The following is a 12,304-nucleotide window of genomic DNA, read 5'->3' as shown; positions in this document are numbered from 1 at the left end:
TGACTGGGACTCGAACCCAGATCCCTCAATATCCGGTCGAGTGCTTTAGCCACTTAAGCTACCGAGGCGTCCTCTTAAACTCTGAATTTCAGAGTTTAAGAGGACGCCTCGGTAGCTTAAGTGGCTAAAGCACTCGACCGGATATTGAGGGATCTGGGTTCGAGTCCCAGTCAAGGCGAATGATTTTTACGCTCTGAAATTGTTGCATTAAAAAGCTTAAGTGATACTTGGGATCATCAATGAAAGGGTAGAGTGGAGGGCAATTATTTACTCTATGAGTGGCCAGTTTGGTTTCAGGAAAGAGAAAGGTAAATGTGATGCCATAGTAGTATTGAGTTCACCAATATAGGGGCACGTTCATTACTTAGGATGTATTCGTTTCATAAATTTTTAAGTGGCATTCGATAAAGTGGATCTTAGTAGAATTACTGAATTTATTGCAGAAAATAGGAGTAGACTGGTGGCATAGGCGACTTGTCTGCAACATTTACATTTCAGACTGCTCAGGTGTGAGTGGGGGATAGAGAGTCTGCATGGTCAGTGCTAGGGAGAGTAGTAGGACAGGGATGTCCATTATCACTCATGCTTTTCAACGTGGAGCAAATGCTAAAAGAGGCATGGAAGAACTGGGGTCAGGAGTGAAAGGCAATGGGGAATCCATAAACTTGGTTAAGATTAAGAAAAAATCAAGCAAGTGAGCCAAAGGGTTAAGAAAGTCATTGCTGAGTGTGTTTGAAAATCTGTGTGTTAGGTATGGGGGAAGAATCAATGAAAACAAACGAAGGCTCTGAGGCTTTTTGAGAAAGAGGGAGTCAAAGTTAAACATTAAAATAGGAGGGGAAACATGCAAGCAGGTGAAACAGTTTGCCTGTCTATGTAGTGCCTGTGTGCACTATTTTGGCCCAAGATGGTCAAGGTAGTAGAACATAAGAATAAGAGTTGTGTTAGGCATAGAAGCTTTCGCAATGAGGAGAGGATTGATGACATGAACATTGAGTAAAGTCGTAAAGAAAAGGTTAGTGAAAACTAGGAAATAAGTCTGTCTTTGTGCAGTATGGAAACTTGTTTTTTGAAGCAAGATGATAGGCATAGATCGGAGGCTTTTGAGATGTGTTAGCGGAGGATGGTAAATGCAAAATGGATGGAAAGGGAAATAAATGAAGATGTGCTGGGCATGGCATGAGAGGATAGAAAATGTTTGAAAGAAATCCAAGGGAGGATACCAATAGGTGGAGGAAATGTAGGTGCCGAGCATTTTAAGAGGTGACAGAATATTAAAGATTTTTGATAGAGTAGAGTGGGGAAAAGAAGGGACATGTTAGATGGAATAAAGGAAGGTAGAAAGTTTGTGGATTCGAAGAACAGTTTAAGCTCTGTGGGACGTCTGGTTGTATCTTGTTAGACAAAGCTAAGAAATGTAGTGATTTTAAGTTAGGGTCCATTCAAAAACTTATTTTAAAATGTAGACTACAAGCATGTATCAGTACAGTAGAACCTTTTGTAGTGAACACATCGAATAATGAGAAATTTGCATATTGAGCCAAAAATATTGCAAAAAAATGACTTTGTTAATGATTGAAGCTTCACATGATGAGCGACAAGGAGAGGAGACGTTATGGATTGAGCGCATGCTCAACTTTATGTTTAGAACTTTTTCTGGTGGCATCTTTGTGTTGCTTGTGATCACACCTTTTTCCAAAATTGTTTTCAGAAGTATTATTTGTGATTTTTTTATGCAAAGATTAATAACGCATGCAAAATTGTCACCAAAGGAAAAGCTGTAAAAAGACGACAACCATGACGTAATAATAATGGCAAAAATCTTCTGTGGAAATGTAAAGTAAAATCATTGAAAAGTGAGAACAAGGTGTGAGTGTGGCTGGTCCAGCATGCACATACTGATGGTTTAAATCATTGATTTGCACTATCAACAAGGACAAGATTAAGGAGATTGATACTTTAAAAAGAAGTGACAAAAATTACTATGCAATGGTTATGAATTCTCAATTATGCTGTAATGTTGCTTCTTATATGGATAAACAAAAAGTGATGGTAATGCAATTAACGAGAATATCAATTGTGAGAAGGCAAATGTGAATTTCTCTGACCTTGTTCAGAACACCCTGGAGGATAATCAGCGGTCAAAGAAGAGATATTAGCCATAGGTTAGAGAAGTTTAAGAAATGAACCGGTATCAACAGCATCGTGTGAGGTATAGTGAAGCAGTGAGCTCCGACTTAGGGCAGAAAAGAACTTCATTGGTGACTTCAAGGAACTCCTAGATTCTGAGGGTCGCCAACCACAATAGATTTATAATTGTGACAAAATGGGTCTCTTTTGGGAAAAGATGCTGAATCAAATCAATATAACCCCAGAGGAGAATTCTTTGCCTGGCCACTAGCCAATGATAGACCATCTCATGCTGCTATTTTTTCCCAGATGATCAAAAAAATGACGATGCACGTTATGTAATGAAAATTGAGAAAATCCAAACATAGACGTATTTTCACACACACACACATCCGATATAGACATATTTTTACACACTCTATATATAATTTCTACGCGCATATATATATATATATATATATATATATATATATATATATATATATATATATATATATATATATATATATATATATATATATATATATATATATATATATATGTATTCGCAGCATCTATACACGTTCAAGATAACAATAAAGCCCTGGGCGTGCAGTATCTTTAGGAATTCATGATAACTACAAAGTTCTGGGTGCATGTTATTGATGGGAAAGCATGGTACTTTGCTTAACTAGAAGATATCTTTTAACTATTCCAATTATCAAACATAGATTGATTGAGAAATTGTGAAAATTTATGGCTAAAAAAATGATAAAACTGGCAGTGTATAAGCCTAAAAAGTGAATCTAGAGGAACCATGTTTTCCTGAATGAAATTGTGTGAAATCTCAAATATATTCCCGAGAGTTTTTAATTGTGATGCACTGGTGATATATACTGCAATGCCATAGTTTATGTGTATTTTACCATTTAAAAAGGGGGTGAGGATAGGCTTAAGAACAGCCCAGTCAATTTTTAAAAGTGTGGTAGTTCTTTGGTTAATTATATTAATTTCTCTTTCTGCCTTAAAAAAAAGCCGGTGCCAACAAGACAAAGAAGAGCTCTGCTTCGTGCTTCTGGAGTTCGCCGCATAGATTCTGATGAGAAAGATGAGTGCAGAGACATAAGGTCATCCAGGGAGTTCTGTGGCTGCGCTTGTAAGGGTCATTGTGATCCAGAGACCTGCTCTTGTGCAATAGCAGGCATTAAATGCCAGGTAAGTCAGGATAGTGTTCTCTTCCCCTGTACACACAACTCATAAGATGGCATGTTCCCATTCAGAATTTCCTAAGTATTGGGAAACCCCATGAATAGTTGTAATTTACTCAAGAAAAATGTGGTTTTGCCCCTTCTAGACTTAAAGATTAATACTTTAACGTGTCGAATTTTAGTTGTTAAATACATTTTTGGTCAATGGATAACTCACAGGATTTATTTAATTGTGCTTCATTGCACTTCACTTATATTCTGTTAGTGAGTTTACTAATAGGTCTTCTTTTAATTTTCATTATTTCCTTGTCAATAGTCAAAATAAAACAAAAGTGGTTTAAAACATACGCATTGTTAAATCATAGACAAAAGTATAAATATTTTTTTAACAAATATATTTTATGGCATTTTATTTTACCCATAATACGAGGTCTGTCCGGAAAGGATCCAGCCGTGCTATGTTTTTAGAAAAATCACCTACATGGAACAGTGAGACCTTAGTCTCTTTCAATGTACTCCCCTTACATGCTTATCCCAGCATCTCTTTTCAAAGTAATCGGCAAAGTCTTCTTTTGGAATGGTCATCAGCTGCCTTGTTGCCATCTCTTTGATCTTGTCAACGTCAAGAATTTCATGCTGCAGATGCAGGGGATTTGCTCCCAGCCACAAACAATGACCCAGGTTTTCTAAAAAAGATCATTACTGGAAATGAGTCATGGGTCTTGGCTATGGTTCTGTATAAGTCATGGGCTATGATCCTGAAACAAAAGCCCAGCCTTCCTAACATTTGGTTGACAAGATAGAGGAGAATGCTGCAAGGCAGCTCATTCGATCATTCTGAAAAAGGACTGCCAATTGTTTTGAAAAGTGGAAGGAACACTGGGATAAGTGTGTGAGGTCCTACAGGGAGTACTTCGAAGGGGATTATGGCCTCATTATTCTAGAAAAGCCATTTTTCTCAAAATATTGCATGGCGGAATAATTTTTGGGCAGATGTCGTAATTCCAAACTGCTTATCACTGTGCAAGAATCAGCCAAAGAAATCTACAGTTTTAGTTGGTTGATACATCATCGAAACATATAGTTGGCATAATTTGTATCTCTTTTCATGTGATTATTTGCTATTTTCTACATCTTATTGTGCAGGATGCAGTGCAAAATTCCAGACAAAATAACTTCTCCAAACATTTTTTTATGACAAAAATGAAAATGTTTACAAAATTTGTTGCCCTAAATTGTTTGTGCGATCATAAACCACAAATTTATTCAATGTATCCCCCACTTGCTTGAATGATGGTCTCCATTCTCAGTGTGAAGCATTCGCAGACCCATTTTAACAGTCATGGTCCATTGGTGAATGTCGTTCCAATTATGGCTCTTAATGATGCAATGTTTGGATGTCTGGACTTGTTGGTGACCCACTGGACTACACTCCACACATAGTAGTCCAACTGATTTAAACCTGTGCTGTTAGGAGGCCAGAATTCTTTGGACCTAAACATGTCTACATTGTCCGACTAGCAATTTTACACCGGATGACTAGTATGGGCTGGCGCACTATCCTGCTGGATAACGTGTGGACCTCCAGATGACACAGTTTCCATCCTCGTCTTCACTGCATTTGTCAGAGCATGCAAATAAACTCTTATGTTGATATTTTCCCCTCTGTTAAAGAAATGCGGTGGCATTACCTCACTCTAACTCGACCCAACTCTGAACACGTGAGCGTTTCCTGTAAATTTCGTTCTGGAAAGAACAGGGAAATTTTGGGGTTGTGGGCAAGCCATCTGTCATTCCTATAATTTGCTTTAGCATCCACAGTAAAAAGTTTTCATCAGAAAAAATTTAACTTGTCCAGCAGCATTGTTTTTTTTTTAGGAACACAAAAGCAGGTTGCAACGTTCAACTTGCTTTGCACTGGCGGCTTCAGAATCATCTGTCGTATTTTAACGATGTAAAACTTGTAGCGGAGGTCCACCTTGACAATTTGACCCAGTCTTTTCTCTTGCATTGACAACTGACGCCAAGTTTTGGATCAATTGCGCTGAATCCTCAAAAATGAGCCTAGTCCTTTAGATGATGTCAGTTATCCTGACAACGTGGTCCTTTAAGTGAGTTTTCCTCGCTGGTGTTGCAAAACCATTGCTGAACTTTCCAACTCTTTATACTTTGAACCAACATCATATACCATCAATCTTGAGTACCCGAAGAACTGAATACCATCGATATCAGGTAACCAAAGAAACGAATTATTTGTCACTGAACGACCATTGTGTAGACTTTAAAATAATCATGGGTCTTTGGTTATACTCTGCTCTTGTTCTCAGAATTGCAACTGTTTTGAGGTTATGGCTGTTCAATGACATACTTCAAGCTTATATTGGTGCCAGTGGCGACCTTTATTTGTAGTATAAAACGGCAAAAATTTCGATTTGAATTTTGTCCTGCCGCACCCTGTAGTCTTACTATGCAAGAAATGTTTCCTATGCTCCTAGGAATAATAAAATGTTTTTTTTTTGGTAGTTGTGTCCATCCAAAAACCTACCTTAACCCGTAGATTACCTTAAAAAAAAAAATATGATGAATTCATCCATATCAGCCATTCTTTGGTAAATTCATTCTTCATCAATGAGATTGGTTTAGCTTTCTGAAGAATATATGTTCTGCTATTCACTTAGTGATAGCTCTGTGTTCATGTAAAACTAAGATTCCACGCTTTTAAAAATACCTAAAAAGCAGAAACAATTGTATTTTTAGTTGTTTAAAAAGACTCAATCTCACGGAATGAAAAAGAGTTTCTATTGATATTCGTTTATATCATGGCCATATCTTCCACATATTTTGGTTATTCATGTCTTTCCAGTATCTGTGCTCCATCATGAATCCATTAGAATGGAAAATCGAGAGTTAACTCTATTGTGGTATTCTGACTTCTTGTCTCCTATTGATCTCAACTTAAACTCTTTCCCTTCCATGAAAATACCTGGTACATTCCCACCAGTCTATCATGTGAAAGCACCTAAGACTGTTGCATGGTAAACTGCTGTAAATGCACCTTTTTGTTCTCCCTTAGTGTACTGTGGATGAACTTTCTCTTTTTCCCTTTTTCACACTCTTACCTCTTTCCTTAGGAAGAAACATCTTATTCACTGTTCATTAGTTAGTCATCCTCTTACTCCATATTTCCTTGAAATTAGAATCTCATTTTCTTAGACCTCACAGAGTTAATAGTCCCTCACACTAAGCCCATAATGCATTCATCTTTGTTTATGGTCATAACCATGGGCTGGCTCCAGTGGCAGTAGGTCCTTGCTGGCCAGCCCAGATTTCTTGGGTTCTATTCCTAACTTGGTGGGGTTTCCTCCATCTAGGGCTTGGGTGTTTGTAGTTGTCCTTAATTTTAGGGGTTAGATAAAATAAGGGACTATTAAGTATCAATCTCACCCCAATAAAGTCTTTAAATAAATAATTACCTACCATATAGTGGCCTATGCATGTCCTATAATTCTGTAATTTCTAGACAATTTTATTCTCCTAAACTTGTAACTATAGGCTCACATTCATCTTAAATAGCATCAAATTTCAATTTTCCACCCTCATCATGATAAGTAAATGTGTGCCTTTTTGGAAAAAAAGGATATGATTGTTTTGCAAATATGATGTTGTGGATATGTTATTTGCATTTGATGAAATGTGCAAAATGTTTTTGGGTAATATTTTTTCTGCCTCTTCAGAAGCAATTGCTAACAATGAAAAAGAATTTGACCATAAGATCCCCTTAACAAATTCCAAGAAACTGCGAGTGATGGAGTCATCCTCTAATATGCATTACAATACGACAATGTCAGAAAGTAAAAATCATTTGCCTTGATGGGGATTCAAACCCGGAACACTGGGTGGAATCCAGCCTTTGGCTGGACATTTAAGGGATCCAGCTTAGAATCCCAGTCAAGGCGAATGATTTTTATTCTATGAAATTGTTGCATTGTAAGATTCCCTTAGTTACTTCCCCATCTTCTAGTACTTGATCGAGCAGCAAGGTGTTTTAATCTGCACATTTTCTATTTTTAGAAGATATCCAATCTAGAAAAATACTAAAAAAGTTTTCTCTTTAGTGTAAGTTTAATGAGTAATTCATTGATCCCTGGTCACCCAGAACTACCACTGAAATTAAGGAACCATTTATGTTGGGCAAGCAGTGTCCCTGAGTTTCTCTGAACCTTGTGAATGAAATGATAAATTTTAAAATAATTTGATGGTTCTTTTTATTTGTTGCAAAGGTGGATAGGCTGAATTTTCCTTGTGGCTGTACCAGGGAAGGTTGTGCGAACACAAATGGAAGAATAGAGTTCAATCCAGTTCGAGTCCGTACCCATTTCATCCATACATTGATGCGATTGGAGCTGGAGAGGAAAAGGGAAGAGGCTGCAGCTGCTGCTTCGGTAGCAGTCCAGCAACACTGCCTTCCAGTGCGAAGCATCATCAGCCGGCAACATCAGGAGCCATTTCCTGTTCACACTGTATGCTGGGGGCGAAATGTCTTGGGTGATGAAGTTTCGCTCAATTGTAGTGTTGAGGTAGAGTCTGCTTGCAGCCACTCTCCATCCTCTTTCTCAGACCTCCAACTTTATGGTGCAGCAAACTCCAGCCATGACGATTCCTTTGAATTTGGTCAGTCATGGTTTTCTGGATTTGTGTCGGGACAAGAGGAAGAGACAGAAGTTGATTCAAGGCCGCCCTCGCCACCCTTTCCAACGACGGCTGATGCACCCCCAGAGCCTTCCACTCCCGTCTCAAGTCGCTCACGTCCCGATCTCCCCGAGTTCCGCCACATTCTCTCACCCCTCCACACACCCCCAGCCACTTCTTTCCCCGGAAGTTATGCGACGTTTGATTTTCCAGAAGCAAGCAGAGGGATGGGCACTTTGTCCACCATGCCCCAGCAGCTTGCCCCGTTGCAGCAAGGTGAATCCTCTGACTCTGCTCCCAGGTTGCACATGCTGCGCCCTGCATTAGGCTCAGGATCTTCAGGGGTTCTTTCAGATCTGTTACGGGGTCATAGAGCTTATCCAACAGTCTCGGGAGCTTCAGCGACACCAGTTGTGGGAACAGATGGTCTGCCTTCTTCTCCTCTAAACTCAGAAACATTGACTTCTGGTGAGGAGTCATATCCTGAGGATGCACCTTTAACCGGAGATCAAGGTGCTTCATCTTCAGCTGAGGAGAGGGGGGAGAATTTTGGAGAAATAATCAAAAAGACAATGGTAGAAACAGTCTCTGCTTGAGTGCTATTCTGAAACTTATGTGCACTGATGGCCCGTGAAGACTATTCTGTAAAATAATTGCGTATGTTCAGCCTTATTGTTATGAAATATCTATGGGTAGCCTTTGCCTCCTACATCAGCTTTTTTTACGAGACCACAAAAGACAATGATATAATAGTTATTATTATTTATACGATTTTGTGCTACTTATAAACTTATTTTTATTTGTGAATGCATTTTTCAAGGAAGCAAAAGTTACCCATGGGCAGATGGCAGTGATGTAGGATCATTTTGCTGTTTCCTTTGAAACAGTGTGTTATATGATTTGAATCAATAGTCTGCCTTTGACAAATGGACTGATACTCTAAAAAATTACCTGTCATCAATTGCATGTTGTAGAGGAAATCAAATCACCGGGCAAAATCCCCAAGTCATATTTCATTGTAATTTTTTTTTTAAAGTATTCTTGTTAGTTTGTTGACAAAACTGAAAAATTCTGTAGCCTTTCATGAAGTATACATCAGGAATCTGTGTAGTCTAGTGATTTGAATGTTTGTTGGAAAGCCTTTGTCGCAACCATATGATTGAACAATGCTAACTTCAATTTAATACCACCAATCATATTAATTTATAGTTATCCTGTAACTTTTGTTTGTAAGTTGTAGGTTCCTATTATGCTGTATCTTTCCCTATTGTGGCAGTTTTATTCTGATCATATTTTTAGCATAGGCAAATATTTTCATTATTTAACAGTGACATTGTCATTTGTCTTTTCAACCAAGTCATGAACATGCAACTTTTATAGACAGCACTGATTTGTACAGCTTGTGACATATGCATTGAGGCAATATGCCAGTAGTGTCTTGAGGGACTTCAGTTGTCTTGAATTAATTATTCAGTTCTCAAAATTGATTTTATTATATAAAATTCAAATTCTATTCTTTGATCCAAAAAGTATTTCTACCATTTTAATGCATTTTATAAAATGCAACTCGAATATTCTTTTTTATATTTAGTTATACTGCTGTGTTTAAAATTTTATTTTAAATTTCTTGTTGGCACTTAATTGATTTTATTTCTACATGTCACAGGATAAAGATTTCTGAAACTTAGCTGCCATTTGTTGTAATAAAATATATTTTTGAGATTTATTTATTCATTGTCTTTCACCCCCAAAATTAGAATTAAAAAAAAATCCTTTAAAAATTGTTTCTATCTATGAATATCTTCCAAAAGCAAGAGATGGCCTTTAATGCCTTTAATTGGTTCCTAAAATGCAATAAAGGTAAGGAAGGCTATGCTTCTATGTTTTACTCGACATAGTGCCTCATACTGTATAAAAAAAGTATTTATTCCTGACAAGATGAAAGAATTAATTTCAATTAAGACGAGGTCATTTTGATGTACTGGCTTGGAAAGTGGTTGAGTTGTTTTTTAAAGTTGTGATTGAATACTGTCATAAGGCCAAAAAATGTGGATATTTTTGTACAGTTGTGTAACCAGAATTTCCATGAGGGATCATGAGCATTAGGCATTCTGAGTAAGTTGATTTCCCAAAATAAAACATAGCTGCCACCCAATGCTAAATTATTGGTCCATAATGAAATTGATCATTGCCAATTCGATACCTAATACAAAAGTAGTAGTAGCTACTTGTGTTGCTTACTCAGTCTTTGGGTTTGCAGAAACTGTTGTAATGAAATTCTGAAAGTCGGCACATGCAAAACATTTGAGTGCCTGCCACATTAGATAGTAGCAAACTTTAAGGGTCATATCTCAGTAACTGGTCAATTATAGATATAGAATTTCCTCTTTAATAGATAAGTTGAAGATTTTAAATTATTATATCAAACGTCAGTAATATGACAGATGGAAATGAAATCTGGACCATTATTGTGAGCAATTAATTCAAAACTATGTTAAATAATTTTCAGCTACATTTCCAAATGGCAATTTAAAAATTATTTTGTGTTATACTTGGAAAATCAATATAAAATTAATTTGGAAAATTCAGTTCCCTCTTTGGCTGTAGCAAGTAAATGGATTCAAGAGCATGGAGAGAGGTTTTATTGGATATTCATTTCATTGATTTCTTATTTCCTCTTGAAGGCTCATTATCTGTGATATATTTTTAGTTTTTATGGTATTTAAAGTGACAATTTTATTAGAAATCAACCAGTAATGGGTTGAATGATTTAGTTTTGGGATTTTTCAGTATTTGGAATACTTTTACCTTGTGATTTCATATTAGGCAGGATTATGAAAAAACCAAATTCACATAAATGAAGTTTAATGAAGAAAAATGTGTGATGGGACCCTGATGTAGCTCTAAAATATCATATAAATTTATATTGTAATTTTTATCCAAACCACGCTGTAAACCCTCTATGCAAACCTGCTGCTTTTATATTTATTTTTGGTTGGCCTAGATACTAAATAAGCTAATTACCATCCTGTATGTTTTAGTAAGGAATGTATTATCATTAGTCATGAAAATGTCAGGAGGTTGACACAAGTATCTGTGGTCCTAGCTATCATTTTACGTGAAGCATTCTAATTGACTTTTGGTAAATTGTTTTTTCCAGTTTTCTACTTTCTGGCACAATATGAATTATCTTTAGCTAATTAAAGAATCTTAATAATTAAATTTATACTGGATATATTCTCAAGGACAAAAATTTTCCTGTTTCTTGCTGTTTTAATCTCTTTCTGCCATCAACTGAAATATATTTCCTAATATGATCACAGAATCATGTTAGCATATTAATGACCTAGTTTGGCACTTCACAATGTGTGATATTTATGCTTGCTGAAAGTTTAGCAAAATGTTATATTTTTTAGAAGTATTGTGTTAACCAATGAATAATATGATTCAAGGCCCTAATCAAGTACCTTTATTGTAATTCTTGTATTATGTTGTTCTGCTTGCAGTGTCAATTGATGCTTTGAAAATAAATAAATTTGATAAAAATTCCAATTTTTTTAAATGGTAGATGTGGTATCTGAAAGACCAAAACTGGTTGGTTACCAGTGACCTTGGAAATGCATGACTCCGAAGAAGAGATTACTAATGCATGCTATTTGGTATACACTTGGCACAAGCTTTGGTTGGCAAAGAAAGTAGGGTTTGGTTTTCTCATTCACTGGTGTTTTGATTTTTATTTAGATATAGTAGGATACCTATGTTTCTTAAAAGTCATTAATGTAGAACTGTTTTTGGTTTTAATTGAAACCATCTGGATTAATAAAATGGTTATTTCCTAATGTCTGCAGTTGATGAATGTTATACCTATGCATTTCAGAGAACTCGGGATAAATGTTATTTAAAAGAAACATTACTCTTAGTGTCTCAAGTGGTTTTCTTTTGGAATACCTGTATCTTATGCAGTTTCCAAGTGTAATGGAGGTTGTAACTTTCACAGCAACCCAGTGGAGTGATAAATTTTGGTCCTGAAAGAGCCCTTCCCTGGAATGCTATATTATACATTAATGTTCTTTTTATTTATTAGCTTTGTATTGAAATGTAGGAGACAACAGTATTCATGTGTCAAGTATGATATTTATTTTAATTCAATTTTGTCATCTTGTCCTAAATACACAAGTTTCCACAATGGCCAAAAATTCAACTTATTTCTTTTCTCATGCTCTTGTTCTTTTACTCTGAATATTATGTATATTTTTGGTGCATTATAGGTTCCACAGCTGCACTGAATGTACTATTCT

At 36.4% G+C, this 12,304-nt stretch overlaps 1 protein-coding gene across 2 annotated transcripts in view; it reads left to right on the top strand.

The window, feature by feature from the left end:
* Positions 1-12,162, top strand: part of Axud1 (AXIN1 up-regulated 1) — a 27,952-nt gene extending 15,790 nt beyond the window's left edge. For both annotated transcript variants that reach the window (XM_071585838.1, XM_071585829.1), the window contains 2 exons: positions 3,145-3,324; positions 7,598-12,162. In XM_071585838.1, the coding sequence (XP_071441939.1) occupies positions 3,145-3,324; positions 7,598-8,602 (1,185 nt within the window). In that variant the 3' untranslated portion in view covers positions 8,603-12,162. The remainder of the gene's footprint in view (positions 1-3,144; positions 3,325-7,597) is intronic.
* The last annotated feature ends 142 nt before the right edge of the window (positions 12,163-12,304 follow it).

This window comes from Hetaerina americana, unplaced genomic scaffold (assembly GCF_022747635.1).
Source record: "Hetaerina americana unplaced genomic scaffold, ioHetAmer1.1.p SCAF_1, whole genome shotgun sequence".
NCBI lineage: Eukaryota > Metazoa > Arthropoda > Insecta > Odonata > Calopterygidae > Hetaerina > Hetaerina americana.
This window is presented reverse-complemented; position numbering and strand designations above follow the sequence as displayed.